Below are 24,547 nucleotides of genomic sequence, written 5' to 3'. Positions count from 1 at the left end.
CCCTTGTCTTTAACATGCCCCTTCTACAGCCAGAAATATTCAAATATTTTTCTGAACCTTTATCAGAAATGGGGAAGAAGAAAGACACTAGGAACAACAAAAGTTAACTGGCAAATACAGGAAAAAGCCAAATTAACACTTAGCCAGAAATATGGGGGGAGGGGGGTAACCAAAGCAGGCACTTGACAGTTGGGTTGTTTTGTTTTTTAAACAAATATTCTCTTCTAGAGTACAGCTCCTTTGGATAGCAGCTCATTCACTGTCTCTTCAAACCTTTTTGAGAACTGGAAAAAGTAACACATTCCATCTGACAGAACTTGATTTTTCTTGTATGGACAATCTTTAGAAGTTTCAGGTTTACATTCTCATGACCAACCACATTTGCCAATGAAGCCTGAAAGCCTTTACCCAACAAAACTTTTATGAAGTGCCTAACTAGTAAATCTGGTGCACTAACTCAAAAGGCTGGCCAAAACTGAAAGATAACAGTGTCTTTAATATGGAATTAGTTCTTTCGTAACGCAACCACATAGAGAAAAGAGACATACCTCAAAACGGTTAACTATTTTAATGGAAGTATAAACTAAGTGCTGAGGAGAAGGGACCTCTCACTCCTCTTTTTGTAAGCAAAGACCTAAGACATCCTTGAAAGCACCGAAATGAGACAAAGGAAACCCTAGGAGAGCTTCTATGTGTCTTTCCCAGAAAGCAAGGTGTCTATAATTACTCTCCCTAGAATAAAGTCATCTGGAATTATCTGAGTATTTTTCTGGTCCTTAAACTTTCCTCAAGTAAATTTGATTTTTAGATGTCTTGAAGTATACATCTTAGTGATAGGACTATGTATGGATAATTTAGACTATTTCTATAGTTCCGTACTACTGTTTCCTCCAAATTTTCTTGCTAATAGAACAACAACAACAACAAATTCTAAAAGACTTAATCTAAATCAAAAGTATTTAATACCAAAACAACTTATCAAGATAATTTGATTTAAGCACTCAGAAGGTAGAGGCAGGTGGATCTCTGTGAGTTTGAACTCACTCAGTCTACAGAGTGAGTTCCAGGACAGTCAGGGCTACACAAAGAAATCCTGTCTCAAAAAAAAAAAAAACAAAAAAAAAACAAAACAAAAAAAAAAAAACAATATAAACATGCAAAGGAAGTGAATTAAGTTTGCACGATCCTTCTGATAGTCAATCTATGTGGTGTCATCTAAACCTTAAATTAAAAATAAAACTTTTGACTTAATAATTCCACTTCAAGGGAATTAATCCAAGGAAAATTATCAGAATATAAGCAAAATCATTCAGAAGTATACATATCATTTACAATAACAAAACACTGAAAAACTTTACTTTCCAGCAATTCATTATTTCATTTAATAGACATTTATTGAGTGCCTAAGAGCCAGGCACTGGAGCTACAACAGTAACAAGCTATACAACAATCCAGATAAAACGCCTGCTCACAATGGAGCTCACAGTCTAGTGAGAGCTAGAAGCTGCATTCTGTACAAGAAGTATTTATTAGCATTATCACATTTTGATATAGACACTAAAGGAATTAGGGAGTTAAGAGGGAGAGAGGACAAGCTGTACAGTCAGAAAGTCTAAAGTGATAACATTTGAAGAAAGGCATTTAAAATTGAGGGTTATTTATATCTAGAAATTATTTTCTTCATTAACTCTGTCATATCCTTTTAACACTATTTGGTGAACCTGTAATGCATTCCTTGATTCTAATAAACAACCCACAACCTAATGATTCTGTTGGGTTTAGAAGGCTAAACAGGTATGGTTCTTCCCTACAATATTCAATGTTCTCATGTCAACAAAACTGCCTCAGATAAGCACTGGAGGGAGGAATGAAAGGAGAAATTTTTCAATTACAAGTATATTTTTTAAAACTAAGATAAAAGGCTTTTAAAAGAGAAAAAAAACTTCATTTTATGCATCTCTTATTAAGCATTGTTTTTTTTCCATTATTCATTACAAGAATGATGGCTTCTGCATAAAAAGCCATTAAATGTTTCTGCTGTTTCTGTAGGGTTCAGAGTTACAAAACGACTTGATTCTCAACTATTCTGAACACGGTTCCTGACTCACATCAAGATTCGTAACGAACATGCTACATGAAGAAAATATGCCAGAAGTCTCCAATGACAGTTCAGCTTTCTAGTGCAGGATTACTTCAGTTGTTTAAGAGTCTTGTAAACCATCTTAGCTAAAAAGAACTGTTGGATGGCACAAGGAAGGCTGTGCCTACTTAGCTCTCCACTCCTCAGTAAAGGCTCCTAAGTACCAATGCTACAGCATTAGCCTAGGTAACAGCTACAAGTTTCTGTTTTAAGGACAGGACTGATGACCACCCTCTGCTACAGTTACCTCAGTTCAAATTAAACACCATGTAATACTTCAGGGTACAATAAGGAGGAGATGTGAGACACTACTGACAGACTGAGCCAAAGGCAAAGAGATACCTGCAAATGATTTGATGTTCGGTAAAATATGTCATAGAGCAGCAAACTTTCTGCAAAGGGCCAAGGAGAAAATGTACAAGCTCTGAGAACTACATCGCCTCTAGTAGAACTACTCATCCCTGCTGGCATAGTACAAAAGCATCAGGGTAACAGGAAACAAAAGAACATGGCTGTCTTCCAGTAAAACTTTATTCACAAAACTTTACTTACACTCCAACAGGATTCCACGTGCAAACCAGTGATGTAAGATGGGAAATAAAAAAAAAAAAAAAAAAAAAAACTCAAGAATATAACCAGTTTGGTTCATTTGTTTTTGTTTTGTTTTTAATTCTTTGGTTTTGGCTAAATTTTCTGTTTTTTCACTATGTATTATTAGCAAAATGCTGTAAGAAAACAACCCTTTAAATGACTTAACGATTTTAATCAAGATTTTACAAAGAGAAAACATGTGAGGATGTACAAGTACAAAAGCAGAGTAATTAATAATAGCAGAACAGCTGCACACACAATGGTTTACAAAGTAAACTACATGAATTTAAATCCACCTGCTTAAAGTTACTATTGTGTGAATAAAGATTTAGCTATAAGAATGTTAAAATGCTTTTATCTTACTGACAGCTGAGAACAGCCTCTACATGCTACATCTGGAGAACTAGTTAAATGATAGTACATCCATACAATGAAACTATTTAATAGAACCAAAACAGCATTTATTGAAAAAGGTTTTGTTTGGTTTAGTTTGTCTTTGTTTTGTTTTGTTTTAAGGTTACAAGATAGAGTGCACAGTATGATCCCATTTTGTGAAGATAAATATACATATACACAAATAAGATACATAAAACCACTTAGAAAGATACACCAACATATTTACAGTGAGTACTAAGGATCAAATTAAGGTAATTATACCTTTTCCTTGCTTGCTTATAATTTCTGATTTTCCTAGAAACAGATTTAGTAATAAGAAAATTCTTTTTTAAATATAAAATGACTGAAACAGGTGCAGCATTGTTTAGATCAACATTTTCAAAGTAAATTTAAACTATAGGCAGTGTGTCGATTCTCAGAACTAAAAATGCTTTTTCCTTCTGTCTCCAAATGCTAACTATGAAGGTTAAGAATATCTAGGAATTACATATGAAAAGAAGTGCATATGATAGAGTAAGTTCATATGACTCCTCAAACAAGGCTGAACTGCAGAAGTCTTACAAACCACCACCTAAACACAAAAAATGCTGATGCTACTCCAATTCCTCCTTTAGGTACTGCCTTTGAAATTACCAAAGGGGTTTGGTCCAAGTATGAATGGAAAATTAACTATCATTATTCACGCCACTGTAGAGAGGATCTTCAATCACCAACTTTGGGGGGAAAAGAAGAGGGGGGAAAGCCACACTATAATGTGATGGATCTCAAAATTCCATGAGAATTCCATATTCGGGGTCCAAACATATCTGTAAGAGACTCAAAGGTCAATTAATTGTTATTATGGCAAACGCTAACTCAGCTCTAGATGGGCTACTGCTAATAGCCAGTATTTACTCTGGACCACCTGCCTAGCCCATCAATAAAAAAGTTCCAAATGCTTCCATTAAAGCTATTCTTAAATAGGTATATCAACAGCAGAAAACATAGATATTACAGTATTAATATTATAATTATATAGAATTGTTTAGATACACAAAGGCTCAAAAATAATTTTCTAGGGTGGAACTATATTTTTAATTTCATTATCAATACCTAACCAAACCATGAAAAAACTCAAGAGAATGCCATCCTTTACCAAATATAAGTTACTATAAGATAGTCACATTTTTAAAAGATAATATGAAACAAGTCTCAGAAATATGCACGTTTATACACCACCCAGCACCTATATATGCCATACTAGTGGATTATGTCATTCAATGCCAAACAGGACAAGACTGAACTCACCATTCAGGCCCAAAGTTTAGTGTCTGCGTTTCTGCTGCCATTCTCCGTATTTTTAAAATGATTTTTGTATGTGGAAAAACCTGTTAAATAGAAATATATCTTTGTCAAACAATGTCAAGAAAAAGTGAAGAATACCAGGTCAGAACATATGGCTAGACAATGTGTGATCTGCTGATAATCTCAATTTTCCTGTGGTGTGTGCACTTGAGATTCCATGTTTGCATTTGTGGGGATGCATGGGTGCCTGCGCAAGTTGGTGATTATGTGATTATGAATCAATCATCCTTGGTATTTTTTTCTGCCTTATTTACTTAGTATCTGTGAAAATACTAAAAAGCACTTAGCAATTTATTTTCCCCTTTAACTTACTACAAGAGCATCACATATGATCACACAGGTTGTCAAAGCAGTAAACTCCACAGGAGCTATTAACACAGAAGTGGACTCAACTCCATACAGCAGTCTTAAACGGTAAGAGAAGCCCCCTGGACACAGGGAACATCTAGGGAACAAGTGAATGAGCAGGAAAATCCTGTCCTAGTACACTTGATCATCCTGATCATAAGGACTGCAAAACCTCACAAACACCAAATGCCCCAAAGCTTGAACCCAGCTACTAATTATAACATGGTTCCCTAGAATTATTTCCTGATGCAAACACTGCTGGAGAACTCTAAGAACAATTCAAGCAAGAGTGCTCTTTTCCTTTTCCTTATGAATTAAAGGAGGAAATCTAACTTAAGCACTAAGCACCTTACTCAATCCTGAGTTTCAGACCCTAGATTGCTTCTTCCCAATCAATCTAATAGAGCAAGTTTAATGAACTTATAAGCTCTGGAGAGACTCTCTTACATGCTTCCTCTGATAGTCTTGTCTAAAGCTAGAGCTGGGTGCTAAAATGAGATTAGTCTTCTCACCTTTCTTTTCTTCTTTCTTCCCTCTTTTTTTTTGGGGGGGGAAACTGGGGGGAGGACAGGACAGGGTCTCATTATGTAGTCTTGGCTGCCCTGAGGACTTACTCCGTAGAGCAGGCTGGTCTCGAATTCAACATTTCAAACCCCACCTAGCAAATGTTTCCAACCCAAACTTCTACAAGCTTTCTGACCTTTGGGAAAACAGCTCTGAACTTGTAAAGCTTGGGATCTGAAGCTGACTCTGGACTCTGCTTGGCCAAGTGCCTCTCTAGACTGCCTTCTCTTGAAACCAGTTCATTTTCCCTCCATGATTAGTACTATCTGGTACTACTATTTTGACCCAAACTTTTGTTTTTCCCTTCCTAATTTTCCCCAGAACATCCATGGCATATTTAACTGTAGGTTCCTCGAGTATTGTCTTTAAGTCCCTGTGGATAGAACTCTGCTCAAAGTGTGTAGTGGCAAAAAGGGAACAGAGGAAAACCAAGACAAATTTCTAAATGGCCTGTGAAGGGGAGCTTGGGAGAAAGACCCACCCATCCTGCCCCAATTACAAACTTGACTTTTCCCCCCTATAGTATTAGTTTGTGTATCATTCTAAATCAATTAAGCCTACCTCAAAACAGGGAGCAACTGTTTTGAACGTTTACTGATCAATCATAATGAAAAGCCAATCATGTGAAACTCCTTCCACATTGCAATTCTTCACCTAGGCATTTTCTCTCAACTACTGTTAACTCTTAAAGAGAGTCTCCTTACAGCCTTACAACTCCTTACAAGATGGTCTGAATTCTTTTAACACATATCTAATTAGAGCAAAACTTCTAAGCTAGATATGGTAGTGCATGTACACTATAAGCACAAAGATATGTGTTCAGGATAGCTAGTCTGCATTATGAAGCCAGATCCTATCTCCAAAGTAATTAAAATTTTTAGAAATCCAATTTTGCAAAGCTCAACAATTAGAAGCACACACTGCTCTTGCAGAGAACCTAAGCTTGATGCCCAGCATCCACAAAGGGCAGGACACGACTGCCTGTTAACTTCAGTCCAATGGAACTAGACACTCTCTTATAGCTTCTCAGGGGCATGGTGGTGGAAAGATCAGGAGAAAAGTCAGCCTCAGTTACACAGTGAGTTGGAGGTCAGCTTAAGATACAAAAGGTTCTGTACACCCCTCCCTCCCCCCAAAAAATGAGGGGCAACCAATGTCTAGAGGTTACTTGTAGAGAAAGACCATATGGTTAGACATCGGCAACCCACAACTTTTACTTAATTCAATTTCATCTCTAGCTTTGGCCTCTGGAGATAACAACGGTCACCATGTTCACCATATCCATAACATAATAATTTTCAGTAAGTCAAAGATTACTCTCAGCTGACATGATAAAATTTACAAAGTGTCCCTCCATACATCTTTTTATGTTCACCTACATGTAGTGGAAATGGAAAATAGCTATTCATTTCCACAACCTAGAATTACACTATAAATCTGGGGATGCCTAAAATGGAATATGCCGTGGGTTCTATCCTTGGTGCCTCAAAAACAGGGCACAATAGGACATGCTGCAGTCCCCAGACCTGGAGAGATGGGGGCAGACCAGAACTTCAAGGTAATCCTCAGCTGCACAGCAAGTTGGAGAATACGCTGGGATACATGAGACTATATCTCAAAAAAAAAAAAAAATCCTATTATATCCTCTATTTTGAAACATTCAGTAGAGCTGAATGGACAAATTTCTAACAATATATACAATTAAGTCATAATTTTGTTTATAATCCGTTTTTTTAAAGTTTTAGGTTTAATCATTTAAATTTTTGTGTATGAATGTTTTGCCTGAATATGTATACCATAGGCATGCCTGGTATCCAAGGAAGGCAGAAGAGAGGATCAGATCTCCTGGAACTGGTTACAGATGTTAGTAAGCCACTATGTAGGTGCTGGAAACTGGGTCCTTAGCAAGAGCAACAGTGTTTTTAATCACTGAGCCATCTGGTTTTTGAAAATTATAAAATAGATAACTTCAAGTTTTTTGCGTTTTTGAATGAACAGCACTTTAAACAAATCTATATTATGCTTTTAATACTGAACAGATTCCCAAAATCAGTTGCTTCTCAAAATGCCAGGTAATACAATGATCCCTCTATTTTGAGACAAGATCTCACGAAGTAGGCTAGTCTGGTCCAGAACTCATTACCCTCTATCCTCTGTGTCTCAAGTACTAGAATTACATGAGTGTATGACCAAGATCATCTAATATAGCAACTTAAAAAAACAAAAAAACAAAAAAATTTCAAGTTCTTTAGAGTAAGTTTAACATTATACATATGTACACCCAATATAGCAGTCTATAAAGGTTCTATACTGCCATTTTTGTGATGGAGTGGGGGGGGGGCAGTGTTCACCAAAGGCATGGTGCTCGCTTCCAGTGTCATACTATTATTTTTAACTTCTCACTTATACCTTTCAATCAGCTAAAGGTTGTAAAAGACAAGGGTGAGGGAGATTGCTCAGTCAGTAAAATGTCTTATAAATAGTAGGACCTCATTTCAAACCTTAGAACCAATATTTTAAAAGCCAGAAATCGTGGTCTATACTGGTAATCCAGTGCTAGATAGACAGAGGCAAATGGATCCTTGAGGCTCACTGGCCAGCCAGTCTAGCCTAATCAATGAGCTTAGGCCTATGAGAGACCTTGTCTTTAAAAAAAAAAAAAAGAAAAGAAAAAAGAAAAAAAGAGGACGGGAAAATGGCTCAGAGGTTAAGAGCACTGGCTGGCTGTTCTTCTAGAGGTCCTAAGTTCAATTCCCAGGAACCACAAAGTGGCTCACAACCATCTATAATGAGATCTGATGCCCTCTTTCTGGCATGCAGGCATAATTGCAGACAGAATACTGTACACATGAGGGATGGAAGAAGGGAGGGAGGGACGGACTCAGCCTGGAAAGGCAACTGTCGCCAAGCCCAAGTGCCTGATTTTGTTCCCTAGAACCCACACAGTATACAAGAACATATATACACATATACACACTTGCATACATACACAAATAAAGTTTTTTAAAATGTAACTGGTTCCTAAGGAGTAACAGCTAAGATTGTCTTCTGGCAAAGTATACACACATATAAACCTATCTGGCACATAAATATGCACCTGCACACACAGAAAGACACAAAGACAAGAACTCCATCGTATTCAAATTCACAGTGGAAAGAAGCAATAGGGTAAACACTAGAAATCAATCTCTGGCAAACAAACATGCACACAGACACACACACAACACACACTCACACCAACATATTAATCCAAACAAATTATATGAATACATTGAGGATTTTAGAAGGGAGAGGACTGTGTAACTTGATGAAGAGTACCTGTTTTAACATGTGTTAGGCCTGAGTTAATTCGCTGCACACACACACTAAAAGGTGATGACCATTATTCATCAGAACTACTATGGCATCCCAAAAGCTAGCTATACAACCAAAGTCAACATGAACAAATCAGTTTCCAAAAGCTCAAGACCATCAATGCTACTTATCTGCAAGTATCCAAAGTCTTTTTTTAGTTGTGTTTTGTTTTTTGTTTTTTGAGACAGGGTTTTTCTGTGGCTTTGGAGGCTGTCCTGGAACTAGGTCTTGTGGACCAGGCTGGTCTTAAACTCACAGAGATCCTCCTGCCTGTGCTGGGATTAAAGACACACTGCCTGGCAAGTATACAAAGTCTTAAGTGGGCTAACAGAGCTTAAAGATGGAAACTTTGTGGAAAAGCAAAGGCAACATCTATATTATTATGACAACTGTGTTGAAGTCAAAACTATTTATCAAATGCCTATCAAATATCAGGCCCTGATGGGTTCTGGGCTATGAAGGAGCACTACAAAAGAAAACTAAAGGGGCTGGAGAAATGGCTCAATGGTTAAGACCACTGACTGTTCTTCTAGAAAACCTGGGTTCAAATATCATTGCCCACATGGGTCACAACCATCTGTAACTCCAGTGCCAAGGGATCCAATACCATCTTCAGACTTCTGTGGGCACCAGACATGTACATGGTACATAGACATACATGAGGGCAAAACACTCATACACACCAAATAAATAAATAAATATGTGTATGTGTATATGTGTATGTATGTATGTGAACAAAGAAGCTCAATGGTTCTCAAGAAAGAAGCAAGATTTTAACACATAGAACATAAGAATGAGTGAATGAAAGGCTAAGGAAGGTTTAAAGAGTATAATAACAAAGGTAACAGGAAATGAAGTCCCAACAGCAAGAGAGCAGCCTTGTTCAGACACTATAGCAATACATGCAGCATATCCTACAGCTACTGCATAAAGAACAAGCTACATCCCTGCACTCAGGAGGCAGAGGTAGGCTGATGTCTGTGAGTTTGAGACCAGCCTGGTCTACAAAATCTAGTTCCAGAACATCCTCCAAAGCCACAGAGAAACTCTGTCTTGAAAAACCACAAAAACAAGCTATAGAGGGCTGCAATGTTGATGACAGTTTATGATGAGATAAAAATAACCAAGTATCTTACATTATATTCAATAAGCTGATTTAACCCTTAATATATATATGACATTCTAAGTTTGTTTTGTTTTGTTTTAAATGAGGATCAATCCACTATCTTGGAACTAAAAGTTTTTAAAATAGAAGACTAACCTAAGAGACTAAAGGCGTGTGCCACCACCGCCCAGCAGAGATTCTTTTTAACTTAAAAACATTAAACAGTTCTTCTGAAAAGCATCTATGTTCATATGTTCAAAACAACACACACATTGAAAGAATAAACAAGAAACATAAAAAGTAGTTCTCAGAGGAGAATGCCTGGTTGTAGGGAATAAATACCCAACACCTACTTCCCACTGGGCATGGTGGTTCATGTCTACAACTAAAGCTCAGAAGATTAGCATAGGAGGAGCATGGGTTTTGGGCCAGGCTAGGCAAACAGCAAAACCTTGCTCCAAAAAAATTTAAATAAAGCATTTGCCGTTAGTCTATCTCTTGTACTGTCCTGTCACAAATATTTTCAAATGAATTTTAAACTAATAAAGACCCAAGTAATCACTAATAAAAAAAGCAAATACAATGGTGTGCGCCACTATCACCCAGCACTCAACCAACTTTTAAGATACCAAATCTTCAAAGTTTATGGGACCTCTGTTTTTCTTTTACTTTGCACTTTTTCTGATTTCCAATAAAAGGGATCTATTTTGGGAGAAAAGGAACATCTTGACTGCGTATTTTAAACTCCAAACTGAAAAAGGTGAAAGCCATTTTTCCTATCAGAAGGAACGTTATTAATAACTGAAAGGATAGGATGTCCCTCTCCAGAGTTCTTCTAGTCTCTTACCTCTTTTCCAGTAGGCCCAAATTCTAGAGAATAGCATTCATGTACAGAAATATTTAAGGTTAGGTTTTCAACTGGAAATGTATAAAATATTTTCTTTGACACACTATAAAAACCTAATGGATTCAGATAACATTATCTGATAACAGCTAACCAGACTACCCGAGTATAGTAAGGATAAGGACTACTAACAATCCCTAGTAAAGACTCCAGCCTAGCAAAACCAACGAAGTAAAAACAGGCATGATAGGGACTAAAGGGAAGTCACAGAATAGACTACACCCAACACACTGTTAACAGACTGTGTGTGTGTGTGTGTGTGTGTGTGTGTGTGTGTGTGTGTGTGTGTGTGTGTCAGAGAGAGAGAGAGAGAGAGAGAGACAGACAGACAGAGACAGAGACAGAGAGAGACAGAGAGAGTGAGAGAGTGTAAAACAAAGAAAGGGAGGCCATAAATTTTCGGGGAAGAAGGTATGTGGAAAGGCTTGAAGGAAGGAGGGGGAAGAAGGAAAGTAACTATAATTTAAAATAAAAAACTACAATGGACAAACTCATCAAGATGACCATCAAGAGTGATAAATAAACCATGCTATTTTTTTTTTTTTTTTGAAACAGGGTCTCACTATGCCTCAACTAGCCTGGAACTCACTTTGCAGATCAGGCTAGCCTTGAACTCAAGAGATCCATCTGCCTCTTCTACCTCCTAAATGTTCTCAGAGTATGGTAAAGATAGCATGTTCTACTCTGTAATCTTCCTAAAAACCCACAACCCCAATCAAATCATAAGTAAAACACCAGACAAACTCTAGTACAGTGACATTCTACAAACATACCTAACCAGTACTAAACTCACCAAGGACATCAAAAACAAAGGGAGCAGTCAGAGCCAAAGAAGCAGGAAGACATAGACTAAATACCATGGTATTACTAGTGTTATCTTTCAAAAAAAAAAAAACTAGTAAAACTATACAGGAAAAGAATGATAGATTTTAACAAGTTATCAATACTGGTTTACTAACTATAATAATGTATCATAGATACAAGGATGTTGACATGGGAGAAATCCCTATATGATCCTCTCAACTATCTGTATCTCTACAACTGTTAAAGCCTATCATAAAAACAAAGGAAACTAAGGCTATAACTTTAAAGGTTAACTTTTCTGTATTTAATTCTTGCTTTTTGGTTTGGAGATTTTTTTTGTTGGTATTAGGAGTGGAATCCAAGTTCTGGGCATGCCAGATCCTACTACTGAGCTACAGATCCAGCCATTTTTTAACATTTAAAAATACAGTGTGATTAACACATTCCCTCCTATAGTCTCAGCCAGAGGCAAAAGATTGCTATAAGTTCAAGGCCAACCCAAGCTATACATCAATTTCCAGTTACTATTAAGTAAATAAATAAAAGTTCCTCAATCACACTAGCAACATCTCCAAGCTCAATAAATGTACTTGTGTATACCTACTGTACTGGTCCATAGTGACTAAAGGACAATCCATCACAGCCCAAGTTCTGTTGAACAATGCTGGAGGCTATTTTTAAAGGAATTATAACTGATCAAAACTTCCACAACTCTGTACCTAACTCAGACCTAAAAACCTTCAATGAAGGTCTTCTAGATTATAACCTGTGATAATAGCATGTTTAGCCTGTATAAGGCCCTGGGTTCAATCCCTAGCAACAACAAGATTTAAACATCAATAATATGTATATTACAATTCAAACAATTTTAAATCATTTTTAAGAACTCAAGGTATAAGGCTACAGATATAACTTAGTTGGCATAGTGTTTACCTTTCATATGTGAAACCCTGGGTTCAATCCCTACCACCACACAGTAACTAATACATACACGAAATCCTGGCACTCAAAAGGTAGAAACACAAGGTTCAGAAGTTCAAGGCCATCCTGGAATACATGTGACCCTGTCTCAAAAAGAGTGGGCCAACAAAATTAAAATTCTGGTAAATGTGTAAATTATAACATTGAATAATGTTAATGTCAAAATTATTTCAAGCATAGTACGGTTAAAATATTATTTGCCTTTTACTCTGTGTCAGCACTTGTACTAATAACCATACACTGAGGGTACTATCACTGACACTGTGACAACAATCAAGTTAGTAACGACAAACTCCACTATAGCAGCCAGGCTAGTCTTCACTGCCAACAACAGCATGTATCACAAAAGAGGGAAACAGCACCCTTTTTAAAAGAATCCCTTACTTAAGAAATCAGGAAAAAACTATCATATATGTGTTTTAATCTGTTTGATGAAATAGGAAATAAACATAAAGAACTATATTCTGCAAACCAATATCACCAAGAAAGACACAACTACTCAAGAGTTGTGAGATCAACCAAACTGCTTTTTTTCCCCCCCAAGGAAGATTTTGTTGTTGTTTTGTTTGTTTGTTTTGAGACAGGGTTTCTCTGTGAAACAATCCTAGCTGTTCTGGAACTCACTCTGTAGAGCAGGCTGACCTTGAACTCAGAGATCCGCCTGCCTCTGCCTCTGCCTCTGGAGTACTGGGAATAAAAGTGTGTGCCACCACTGCCAGGCTAAAGATTATTTTAATTTGAAAATAAAATAGCCAACAGATAAATATGGTTATCTGAGTTGGGTCATTTGTTCAAAGAGAACCAAGAGACTATTAAGAAAAACATCCAAGATATTTTGTTGGGTTCTTCGGTGATGTGTGAATTTCAAAGTAAACAGATTCTGGTGCAGTTTGAATAAATCCCCCCCTCCCAAAATTCATGTGCTGGAATTCCCAATACAGCAGTCACAAGAGGTGATTAAGAGGGCTCTGCTCTCATGAACAGATTAATGCCATTAACCAGGGATGTGGTTAGTTATCACTAACATTGGTCACTATAAAAGCAAGTTTAAACCCCTCCCTCTTCCTTTGCTCTCTCCCCCTAGCCTTCTACATTGGGATGATGCAGCCTAAATAAAAGCCTACGCAGATGCTGGTACCTTGCTCTTGACCTTCCCAGACCAAAACAAAAGAATTGTGGTACACACCTGAGTATTCTGTTACTGCAGCACAAATCAGACTAAGGCAGGTCTAAAGATCAAAATGGATTGTAAATGGGGCAATGGTAAAGTGCTTGCCTAGCATATCCAAAGCCCTTCGTTTAATCCCCAGCACTGAAAAATTAGCATATTTCTCAGAGAAAAGGGAAAACATAATAAATGGAAAACTAGTTGGTGGTGGTCGCACATGCCTTTAATCCCAGCATGTAGGAGGCAGAGGCAGAGGCAGGCAGATCTCTGTGAGTTCCAGGCCAGCCTAGTCTACAGAGTGAAGTCCAGAACAGGCTCTAGAGCTACACAGAGCAACCCTGTCCTGGGGGGGGGGGGATTTGGGGGGAGAACACACAAACAAAACAAATGTAAATTCTGTTACGATAAATCTTTCCGCCAAAAGCTGCCAGGCCCCACCGTCACGTGTGTGCTTTCTGCCAAGCGCCCGCCTGAGTTAGGGCCCAAATGAATACACAGAGACTTGTATTAGGTTCAAAGCTGCTTGGCCAATGACTAGGATTCTCATCTGTTAGCTCAGTCTTAATTATCACAAATCTATATATTTTATAAGACTTATCTTATCGGATGCCTTATTGGCATCCTCCCTTGCCGGTGGCTCACAACCTGCTGCTGGAGGAGGCAAAGGGGAACAGCGGGCACTTCCTGTTTCCTTTGCTTAAAAATGAGTCTCCTTGCTATGTCCCTTCCTGCCTGGATCACCACTTCTCTACTACATTAAAACAAACAGACATGACTCACAACTATAATCTCAGGACTCAAGAGGCAGGAGTTCAAGGACAGTGTGGTCTACACAGTGATTTTCAGGTCAGCCAGGGCTACACACATTGAGTTCCAGGCCAACCAGTGCTACATAGCATGATTCCGCCTCAAAAAAATTAATTAAAACTCACAAACACAGGCGAGTGTGCGTGCATTCGTGCATGCATACACACAAGTAAATACCATGGAAAGCTTATCAAGAGACATAAAAGATCAATGTGGGCTAATAATCAAACTATCTTTCTCAGGCTGGAGTTGGCTCAGCAATTAAAGAGTACTGGCTGCTCTTCCAAAGGATTCAATTCCCAGCACCCACATGGCTGCTCAAAACCATCCAGTTTCGGGGGGATTTCCAACAGCTTCTGCTGGCCTCTTTGAGCACTGCATACATGTGGTACAAAGAAATACATGCAGGCAAAACCTATATATATATATATATATATATATATATATATATATATATATATATATATGCGTAAAATAAATAAATCTTAAAAAAAAATTAACTTCTCCAAAACTAACAGACTTCAGATTCTGCAACAGTTTGCTGGGGCTGCTGAACACCTCTCATTGAACTCTAAGCCTCAGGACAGAGCAGTAAGGTTCCAGTCACCACCAGAGCTAGCTCAGTACCTGGCACAAAGCAAACATTTAAGAACTTGCTGAGTTGGGGGCTGGACAGATTGCTCAGTAATTAAGAACACCAACTGCTCTTACATAGTACCAGGGTTCGATTCCCAGCACCCACAGAGTGGCGCACAGCCACCTACAACTTCTGTTCCAGAAGATCAGATACCCTCTTCTAACCTCCACAAGGACACAAATGCATATACAAACACAGGCACACAGGAGACATGCAAGGCAAAACATTCATACAATAAAAGTAAATAAAGATGCAAGATTAAAAAGAAAAAAAGAATTTGCTGAATTAAGAAATAGGGGTGGAGCACGCCTTTAATCCCAGCACTCGGGAGGCAGAGGCAGGTAGATTTCTGTGAGTTCAAGGCCAGCCTGGTACAAAGCAACAGAGAAACCCTGTCTCAAAAAACAAAGAAAGAAATGGGGGTGGGGAGCCACAAGGAGAGGAGGCAGGCTTCAAGATAGTTTAGTAGGGAAAGGTACCGGCCACCAAACCTAATGACCAGAGTTCATTCCCTGGGACACATATGGTGGAATGTGAGAGAATCAACTCTCTCAAGATGTCCTCTCTCCTGCTACACACACATCCACAAACAAATATGGGGGGGGGGGGTTGGTTGGTTTGTTTGTTTTTAATTTAAAGGCTTATAATCAGAACCCATAACACACTTATTCAAAACTTAGGTAGAATTTTAAAAATGGACACAGCAGAAAACTAATGGGAGGTAAAGCAGTAGAATTAGGAGTTTGAGGCTAGACTGAGTTATACAGCAATTTTCTGCATAGTGTGACCTAGTTTTCAAAATTTAAAAAAAAAAAAAAAAGATACTTTAAATGGTGGTGCATGGGGCTGGAGAGATGGCTCAATGGCTAAAAGTACCTGTTGCTCAGATTCTGTTCCCAACGCCCACATAGTGGATCACAACTGTACCTCCAGTTCCAGTGGCTCCAATGCCCTATTCTGGCTTCCTCAGGTACCATACATGTATGCTGTGCACATGCATACATGCAGACAAATATTCATACACATAAAAATAAAAACAAATCTAAAATAGAATCTTTTTTGTTTTGTTTTTGTTTTTGTTTTTTTTGTTTGTTTGTTTTTGGTTTTTCAAGACAGGGTTTCTCTGTGGCTTTGGAGGTTGTCCTGGCACTCGCTCTGTAGACCAGGCTGGCCTCAAACTCACAGAGATCCACCTGCCTCTGCCTCCCGAGTGCTGGGATTAAAAGGCGTGCGTCACCAATGCCTGACCGAAAATAAGAATCTTAAATGAAGCTGCATGCCTGTAATCTAAGCTCTCAGGAAAGATGCCAGAAGACCTCCACAAATTCTAACACTGGGAAAAACTCTGGGCTGGAGAAACGCCTTAGTAATCTAGAGAACTTACTGCTCTTACAAAGGACATGGGTTCAGATCTCAGATCATGGTTCAGTTTCAGGGAATCTAACACCCTCTTCTGATCTCCTCAGGCACCAGGCACAAATGTAGTGTTCATACATACACGAAGACAAAAACACTTGAAACACATAATCCCTTAAAAAAAAAAAATTAAAGAAAAAGAGAAACACTAAAGTTCTAAAAATTACATAAAAGTTTAGAGTTAAGATTTACCTATTTACACAGTAATAACAATCATAAAAGGTCATAAAACCTATCATTGAATAACTACTTCATGCCAGGAATTGCTTACATTTTAGATCAATTCCCACAATTTTTCTGGGATATACTTTATAGTTAGGAAAATAAGGTTCCAACTGGTTAACTTATCTAAACCTCCAGTTATTAAGTGACAGAAAATTAAACACACATCTCTCTGCTTTTCACTATATACTGATATGGCTCTCAATATTGTGATAGCTAATCTTTACTACATCTGGAATCAACTAAAACCCAAACTGCTGGGCACTCCTTTGAGGGAGTTTCTTGATCAGATTATGTGCAGCAGGAAGCCCCACCCTAAACGTGTATGGTGTCTTCTGCTGACAGTCCACAGAAAGGACGTGGACGAAGGGAACTCTGCTTTCTGCCTGCTTGCCCTCACTCTCGCTGGCAAGTTCATCTATCCTGCTGCTGCAGCATCCCTTCAGACGTCAGAATCAACTTCTTCAGGATTCCAATGCAGACTGAAGATCAGAAACTCTCCAGGAATCCTTCCAGCCTCCAGGGCCAGACTGGGACTGCTGAGATATCCAGCCTTGTGGACTGACAATTAGATTCCCAGCCTCTCCAGTGAGAGACGGCCATTGCTAAACTGTGTAGACCACATTCTGTGAGCCAATCTAACAAATGCCCTCTAAATATAGATTCATCCTATCAGTTCTGTTCCTTTAGAAAACCCTGCCTAATACACCTTCCAAACTTCTTGAAATTTTAAGAGTGTTTTCCTCCTTTACTCAATATGGTTCCATTACTAACTCCCACCCCTTTCCATCATCATAGTAAGTCCTCTTTTAAGAAAGAATATGTTCTTTTTTTTGGGGGGGGGAGCTTTTTCGAGACAGGGTTTCTCTGTGGCTTTGGAGGCTGTTCTGGAACGAGCTCTTGTAGACCAGGCTGGCCTTGAACTCACAGAGACCCGCCTGCCTCTGCCTCCTGAGTGCTGGGACTAAAGGCATGCGACACCACCGCCCTGCTGGGTAAAAGTATGTTCTTATACTCAGAAACAGGGGTGTAAGGGACTTCCAAAAAGTTTTCAGTTTCCAAAACACAAATTAAGGCTCTCTGACCATTGCTTTTACAGGATACCTTTCATCCAGTTACACAATGGCTATGGTCTGAGCACTGCTCCAACAACTGTCAATCAGATGATTGAATCTGGCTACCTCTTTCACATATATGCTATGATATAGCAAGTTCCAGTTATCTGTCATCTCTACAACATAAAGACCAAATGCTGAAGAGACTAGAGTTCCTAAGACTTCCGCCAGTCCCAGAACTTGAATATAAAAAACTTAGTCTCAAAAGAACATGTCAGCCATTAAGTATTATTATTACCAACATTTCCCCTACTGCTTTGGAATAATATGCAAATATTTCTTTTGTGCTTCTTTTGATGAAAGTATAAAAATTTATCATTCTAGAGCTAGCTGTGAAGGTACCTGCCTTTAAGCCCAACTGAGGAAGGCATAGGCAGGCAGATTTCCGTGAGTTCAAGGTCAGCCTAGTCTTCAAATCAAGTTCTAAGCTAGCCAAAAATACACAGCCAGACCTTGTCTCAAAAAAAAAAAAAAAAAAAAAAAAAAAAAAAAAAAAAAAATTCATCCTACGAAAAATGAGGGTGCCATCAACATGGCCATGTCCCATAATAATCTTACCTCAAGCCCATGGTTTCAAAAAAGGGATACCCAGGGACTATCAAAAGCTTTACCCAGAATGTGGAAATGTCTTAACTTAATGCCCACAGTTAAGAAAACAGATCATTTGAGACAACTCTTCTACCTTAAAAATAAATTCAGCTATAATGTGATAACTAAAAGACTATGGGCTTGAGAGATGCTTGTCAGTTAAGCACCTGCTTTGCAAGCACACAGACCTAACTGGATCTTAAGCACCCTAAGAAAAACTCAGGTAGGGATGCACCTGTAATATGCCAGTCTAGTCAAAGTGGTGAGCTCCAGGTTCAGTGAGATCCTATCTCAAAAAAAAATAACAGAAAACAATTGAGAAACCTACCCAATGTCAACGTCTGGCATGCACATGTACACAAGTAAGCATGCATCCATACATATGTACACATATACACCAAAACATCTTCAGCCAGGAAAAAAAACTACAAGAAGTCAGATCTGTGGACTATTGCTACATAAAAGTACCACTTTTATTAGTAATCCCTAGGCTTTACATAAAAAAGAAAAGACTGGAGAGATGACTCAGCAGGTAAGCACCTGCTGCCTCACTTAAAATCATGAGTTCAAACCCTGGGATCCACATAATGGAAAAAGAGACCCAACTGCCAAAAGTAGTCCTCTCCTCTGATCTACATGCACACATGGTGATACACATACTAAATGTAAAAAGAGTTTTAATCTATCTGTGTATGTGTGCATGCCAATATAATAATTTTGTTTGCTTTTTTTGAGACAAGATCTCACCATGTAGCCCTGGCTGTCCTGAAGCTCACCATGTAGACCAGACTGGCCTCCAACTAAGAGACTGAACTGCCTCTGCCTCCCTAGTGTGCACCACCATGGCCAGCTATAAAAAAAAAAAAAAAAAAAAAAAAAAAAACGTTCCACTGAGAAAAGTAGCTGGGCGTGGTAGCACACACCTTTAATCCCAGCACTCTGGAGGCTGAGGTAAGCAGAACTCTATGAGAGTTCGAGGCCAGCCTGGTCTACATTTTGAGTTCCAGGACAGGGTCCAAAGCTACAAAGAGAAACCCTCTCTCAAAAAACAGAGGGGGTGGGGGGTGGAGGGAGAGAGAGGGAGAGAGAGAAGTTGCCATAAACTGGGCGTGGTGGCATATGCCTGTTATTTGTGGGCAAAGGCAAGAACATCATTCATGAGCCCCAGGCCAGCATGCAATTCTCCATAGTGCGTTCAAGGCCAATTGAGCTATATCATTAGATCCTGTCTTCAAAAACAATGAAGGGAATCAAAGGCTATAAAGTTTCCAATGGCACACACCTGTAACCACAGCACTTGGGAGGTAGAGTCAGGAGGAGTGGAAGTTCAAAGCCAGTCTCAGCTACACAGCAAATTTGAGGCCAGCCTTGGCTACATGAGACCCTATCCCCAAATAAAGTTTAAAACCAAGTGTGGTAGTACATGCCTGTAATTCCAACACTCAGGAGGCAGAAGAAGGGGAACTATAAACTCAAAGCTAGTCTGATTATACTGTGAGACCCTGTCTCACACATACACAAACACATACAGAATTTACTTAAGGAGCAAAGGATGTAGCTCAGTAATAAATCACGTGCTTAGGCATACCCAACGCCTGGGTTAGACCCCTAATACCACACTAAAAACAACAAATCTACTTCCAAATTTCCTAATAATTCTAAAATAAAGAAATACATAATTTCCAAAGTTTATACTATGTCACTCACCTTCCTATTACTACTCTCTATTCTTCTTTTCTTTGTTTTTGGTAAATGGGATCTCACTGCATAATCCTGGTTGGCCTGGTATTACCAACCACTGTTAATAACATAAGGATCATGTACAAATTCTGAACCCTCTGATCCTATAAAACTTCATGAGTTGCTTAATACTATAAAAAGTACCAACAATCAATGATGAATTTTTCCACAAACCAAAGTCACTTGTTTAAACCTTTATCCTGAGCTTCCCCAGCCCCAAATCTAGAACTTTTATTAAAAAACTCAAATCGGGCTAGCAAAATAGCTCAGCCAGAAAAGGTGCTTTGTAGCCAAGCCTGATGCCCTGGGTTCAATGATCCCTGGACGTAGTATGATAGTACAGTCAATAGAGATAAACAATCTGTGAAATTTTTCCTCTGACCTCCACAAGTACCATGGCATTCACTCCCCCCCCCACTTATATATATATATATATATATATATATATATATATATCATAATAAATGTAATTTTTAATTAAAAAATTTTTATGAACTAGAAGGTTCCAACACTGCTGCATGGTGAGAATTACTGGGCCTCTTTCTCCAAAATAGATGCAATAGGTTACATCTTCAGAACATCTAAGTTAAAACTAAAGTGCAACATATACAAAAATTGTCCTAGAATGCTAGAACAGAAAAATGTTTAAAAGTTTCCATTGGAGTCTACCCTAGAAGAGCTAGCACTATACACTCTCTGAGATATACCTGGTGGCACAGGCCTTTAATACCAGCACTCAGGAGGCAGAGACAGGCGATCTCCATGAGTTCAGGGCAGCCTTGTCTACAGAGCGGGTTCTAGGACAACCAGACATACACAGAGACACTATCTTGGGGGGGGGGGGGATCTACCACTAGTCTTAAAGGCAAATAAAGTACTCTCAGCTCACTATATTTGTCTCTAGAGCCCAATCCTTGCCACAACGAAATGAGAGCCAAACTGAATGCAATCCATTGTATTTCCTTCATAGGAGCTAGGACCCTGAGCTAGTTATTCGTGTGCTGGTGGTACTGGAGCTCAAGTTTATCTGTGACCCAGGAATGAAGCAGTCATTTTCTTCTACCTGTTTGCTGAAGCTTCAAAGGCCTGACTAGAGAAGCACAACTAAGAGAACAAAAAACAGGATACTTACAACCAGCTGGGAGAAAAGTACATTTTACTCCCAAATGCTTCCCAATTTCTGGTTCAAGTCCCTCATGAGGCAACAACTCTTGGGTTCTTTAAAAATACTTTGGCCTCTCAGCACATGTGCCCTCAAAATATTGCTCTTCCTGCTGCTTATCATCAGAAATACATTACAACAGTTTAAAACATAAACTCACACTATGAACAATCTAGAAAGGGTATGTTATTCTAATTCATAAAGTTTCTTCTCACTATCTGTAATATCAAAATAATAATAATAATAATAATAATAATAATAATAATAATGGGACCAAAAAGAAAAACCTGAAACCTAAAAGCAAAAGTCAACTCTGCTTGGGAGCTATGAATAAAGGTCAGTGGTAGAACCTAGCATACACAAGGCCCTGGCCTGAATCCTTAGGGAATAGGGGAATATTGGCATAAATCTTTAACTTAGTGCTTCATTTCAAACTTACCTGTTCAAAAATTCTGCTATCTCACTGTAGGAGGTTTCAGCAAACGTTTTCAGGTCTTATTAACACTGTAAATAATAAAAAGTATTCATGTAAAAACATAGCAATCACTAAGCTTTAAAAAGCAAGTTTTTCTCATGAATGTATTTTACAGGAAATAACTCCCAAACCTGATTAAAATAAGAACGTCTGGTAAATCAGACCCCCTGCCCAGCACAGCAGCACATGCCTAGTGTACTCAGGAGGTTGAGGGAAAGAGAATTACTTGAGCACAGGGATTCAAGACCTGGAAAGTATAGCAAGACTGACTCAGAAAACAACACAGTCAACAACAAACCAGGCTCCATCACATCTGAGAATCTCACTAGTTCTACAGAGCAATGGAAAAGTACAAATCTCTTAAGTACAGAAGTCCTAAGCAGTTTTAGTGACAAAGACCACTTGGGGACTCAAGAGAAGAGACTAACTTGGAGTTCCCACTCAAAACTGCTTTACAGTGGGTAGTACTGACCTTTACAGCACATCTGAGGGAAGGGAAGGAAAAAAGCAGCAGCATCCCAACTATGATGTGATTCCTGTGCAAATAATCCAAGCCTCCGAGATCTGACTGTCACCAAACGTCCAAAGTAAAGCCTTCAGTATGTCCACAGCTGCTAAACCACAGCCTGCTTGTTTTTAAGACAGGGTCACAACTATGTAGTCCTGGCAAATTTATAGAAATCCACCTACCTATGCCTCCCAAGTGCCACTATTAAAGGCATCTATCACTGTGGCCTGACCTATAGCCTGCTTTTAATCCTGTGTTGAGACAGAACCTTAAAACCCACAAGTGGATCTGTAGTTATAAAATGTGCTCTAAAGCACAAGTTTGAGCAGTTTCTTAGCTAAAACCAAATGAGGAGAATGCTGCTTAAAAAGATCAGGCCTGATCTTTTTAAGCAGTGTGTGGTGACACATACCTGCAATCCCAACACTCAGAAGGCAGAGAGGCAAGAGGGTCATAGCACTGAGTCTTGCCTGGACTACACAGCAAGAGTCTGCCCCAAAGGGATAAAGAGATGGCCTAGTGGTTAAGAGCACTGGCTGCTTTTCCAGGACCCAGGTTCAATTCCCAGCATCCACATGTCAGTTTACAACCATCTCCAATATCCTCTTCTGGCCTTTGTGGGCACCAGGCATGTAAATACATGCAAGCAAAACACCCCTACACATAAAATTAAAAAATAGTAATTTTTAAATTAAAACAAATTAAGTTGACAACTTTATTAACTGTAAGAGAACAACTTGAGAAAATCCACTCCACCTTTAATTCTGCAAAGAGTAGGCATGTTACAATGTCCTAAAGTTTATCCAACAATAGCCTTAGAAATCTACATTTAAGATTCTTAGTTATTTATTCTATTTATTTTATTTACCTATTTATTATTTATAGTGTGTGTGGTGGTGGGTGCCTGAGGAGGCCAGAAAAAGAGTGCCTAACTTCCCTGGAGCTGGCTGTTGTGAGCTGCTGGATTTGGGTAGTGACTGACCCCAGGTCCTCATAAAGAACAGCAAGTGCTCTTAGCTGCTGAGCCATTATTTCAGCCCATAAACTCTATTTTTTGTTTTGTTTTGTTTTTTGTTTTCAAGACAGGGTTTCTCTGTAGCTTTGGAGCTATCCTGGCCCTCGCTCTGGAGACCAGGCTGGCCTCGAACTCAGAGATCTGCCTGCCTCTGCCTCCCGAGTGCTGGGATTAAAGGCGTTCACCACCGATGCCGGGATTCAACTGTATTTTTTTAAAGGGGGAAGGAACAGGGAGTAGAACTAGATTATACAACAAACTCTACTACAGACTTAACTCAAAAACATAAACTCCAAGGTATCTCCTAACCTCATGTTAAAAAAACACTTTAGCAAAAATAATAACTGTGTTCCTTATTATAGAGTGGTAACTTTGAAAGTTTTGTTTTCCTGTTTTATAAAGTCTTTCATGTAGCCCAGGCTGGCCTTCAACTCAATATGCAGTACTGGATGACCCTGAACTCCTGATCCTCTAGCCTCTACCACCCAAGGGCTGGGATTACTAGACTGGATTGAAACAATTTTTATCAAACTAAGTTTGGTGCCCTAAAGGAATATTCTTTTCTTTTCACGTTTCTTCCCTTTTCTCCTGACCTCACACACACACACACAAAAAAAAAGGCAAGTCAACAATGATATCATTTTATATTCCTATGAAATTAAGTGTATTTCTCATTCATGTGAGAAGAGGAAAAATTTAAAAAATAATAATCTAGTCAATAATAATAAGTTCTGGGGCTGAAGATATATATAACTAATCCAAACTAATTCAATGAAGAGTACTTCCTTGGCATGCATGAGACTCTGGGTTTGATTTCCAGCCCTCCGTTGGCAGACAGGGGTGAGAGCACAAGCTAGTAACCCTATCACTCTGGTGGAGGCAGGAGGATCAAGAGATCCAAGGTCATCGTCAGCTACAAGTTCAAGGCTGGCTAGGTCTACATGGCCTCCTGCTTAGGGTGACGAGGGAGGGAGGGCAGAGAAGACTATGAGACAGTTCAATGGGTATGGGCACTTGCTCTTAAGCCTGATGACCTCAGTTCCAACTCCACTGGCCTGTATATTGGATGGGAAGAGCCAATACCACAAAGTTGTCCTCTGACCTCCAAAGACAAAACTCACAAATATTTTTTAAACAAAAGAAAATAAACTTACAAAATAAAA

General features: G+C 38.9%; 1 protein-coding gene across 6 annotated transcripts in view; it reads right to left on the bottom strand.

Annotated features, from left to right (window-relative positions):
* Positions 1-24,547, bottom strand: part of Gigyf2 (GRB10 interacting GYF protein 2) — a 127,774-nt gene that overhangs the window by 98,988 nt on the left and 4,239 nt on the right. For 4 of the 6 annotated variants that reach the window (XM_027397468.2, XM_027397469.2, XM_027397470.2 and 1 more), the window contains exons 2-3: positions 21,826-21,890; positions 4,415-4,494 (exon numbers count right to left, since the gene is read on the bottom strand). In XM_027397468.2, the coding sequence (XP_027253269.1) occupies positions 4,415-4,455 (41 nt within the window). In that variant the 5' untranslated portion in view covers positions 4,456-4,494; positions 21,826-21,890. Of the gene's footprint in view, positions 1-4,414; positions 4,495-21,825; positions 21,891-24,547 lie in introns of those variants that run through there. The other 2 variants (XM_035441102.1, XM_027397472.2) reach the window with 2 other exon arrangements.

Source organism: Cricetulus griseus, chromosome 2, assembly GCF_003668045.3.
Source record: "Cricetulus griseus strain 17A/GY chromosome 2, alternate assembly CriGri-PICRH-1.0, whole genome shotgun sequence".
NCBI classification, from domain to species: domain Eukaryota; kingdom Metazoa; phylum Chordata; class Mammalia; order Rodentia; family Cricetidae; genus Cricetulus; species Cricetulus griseus.
This window is presented reverse-complemented; position numbering and strand designations above follow the sequence as displayed.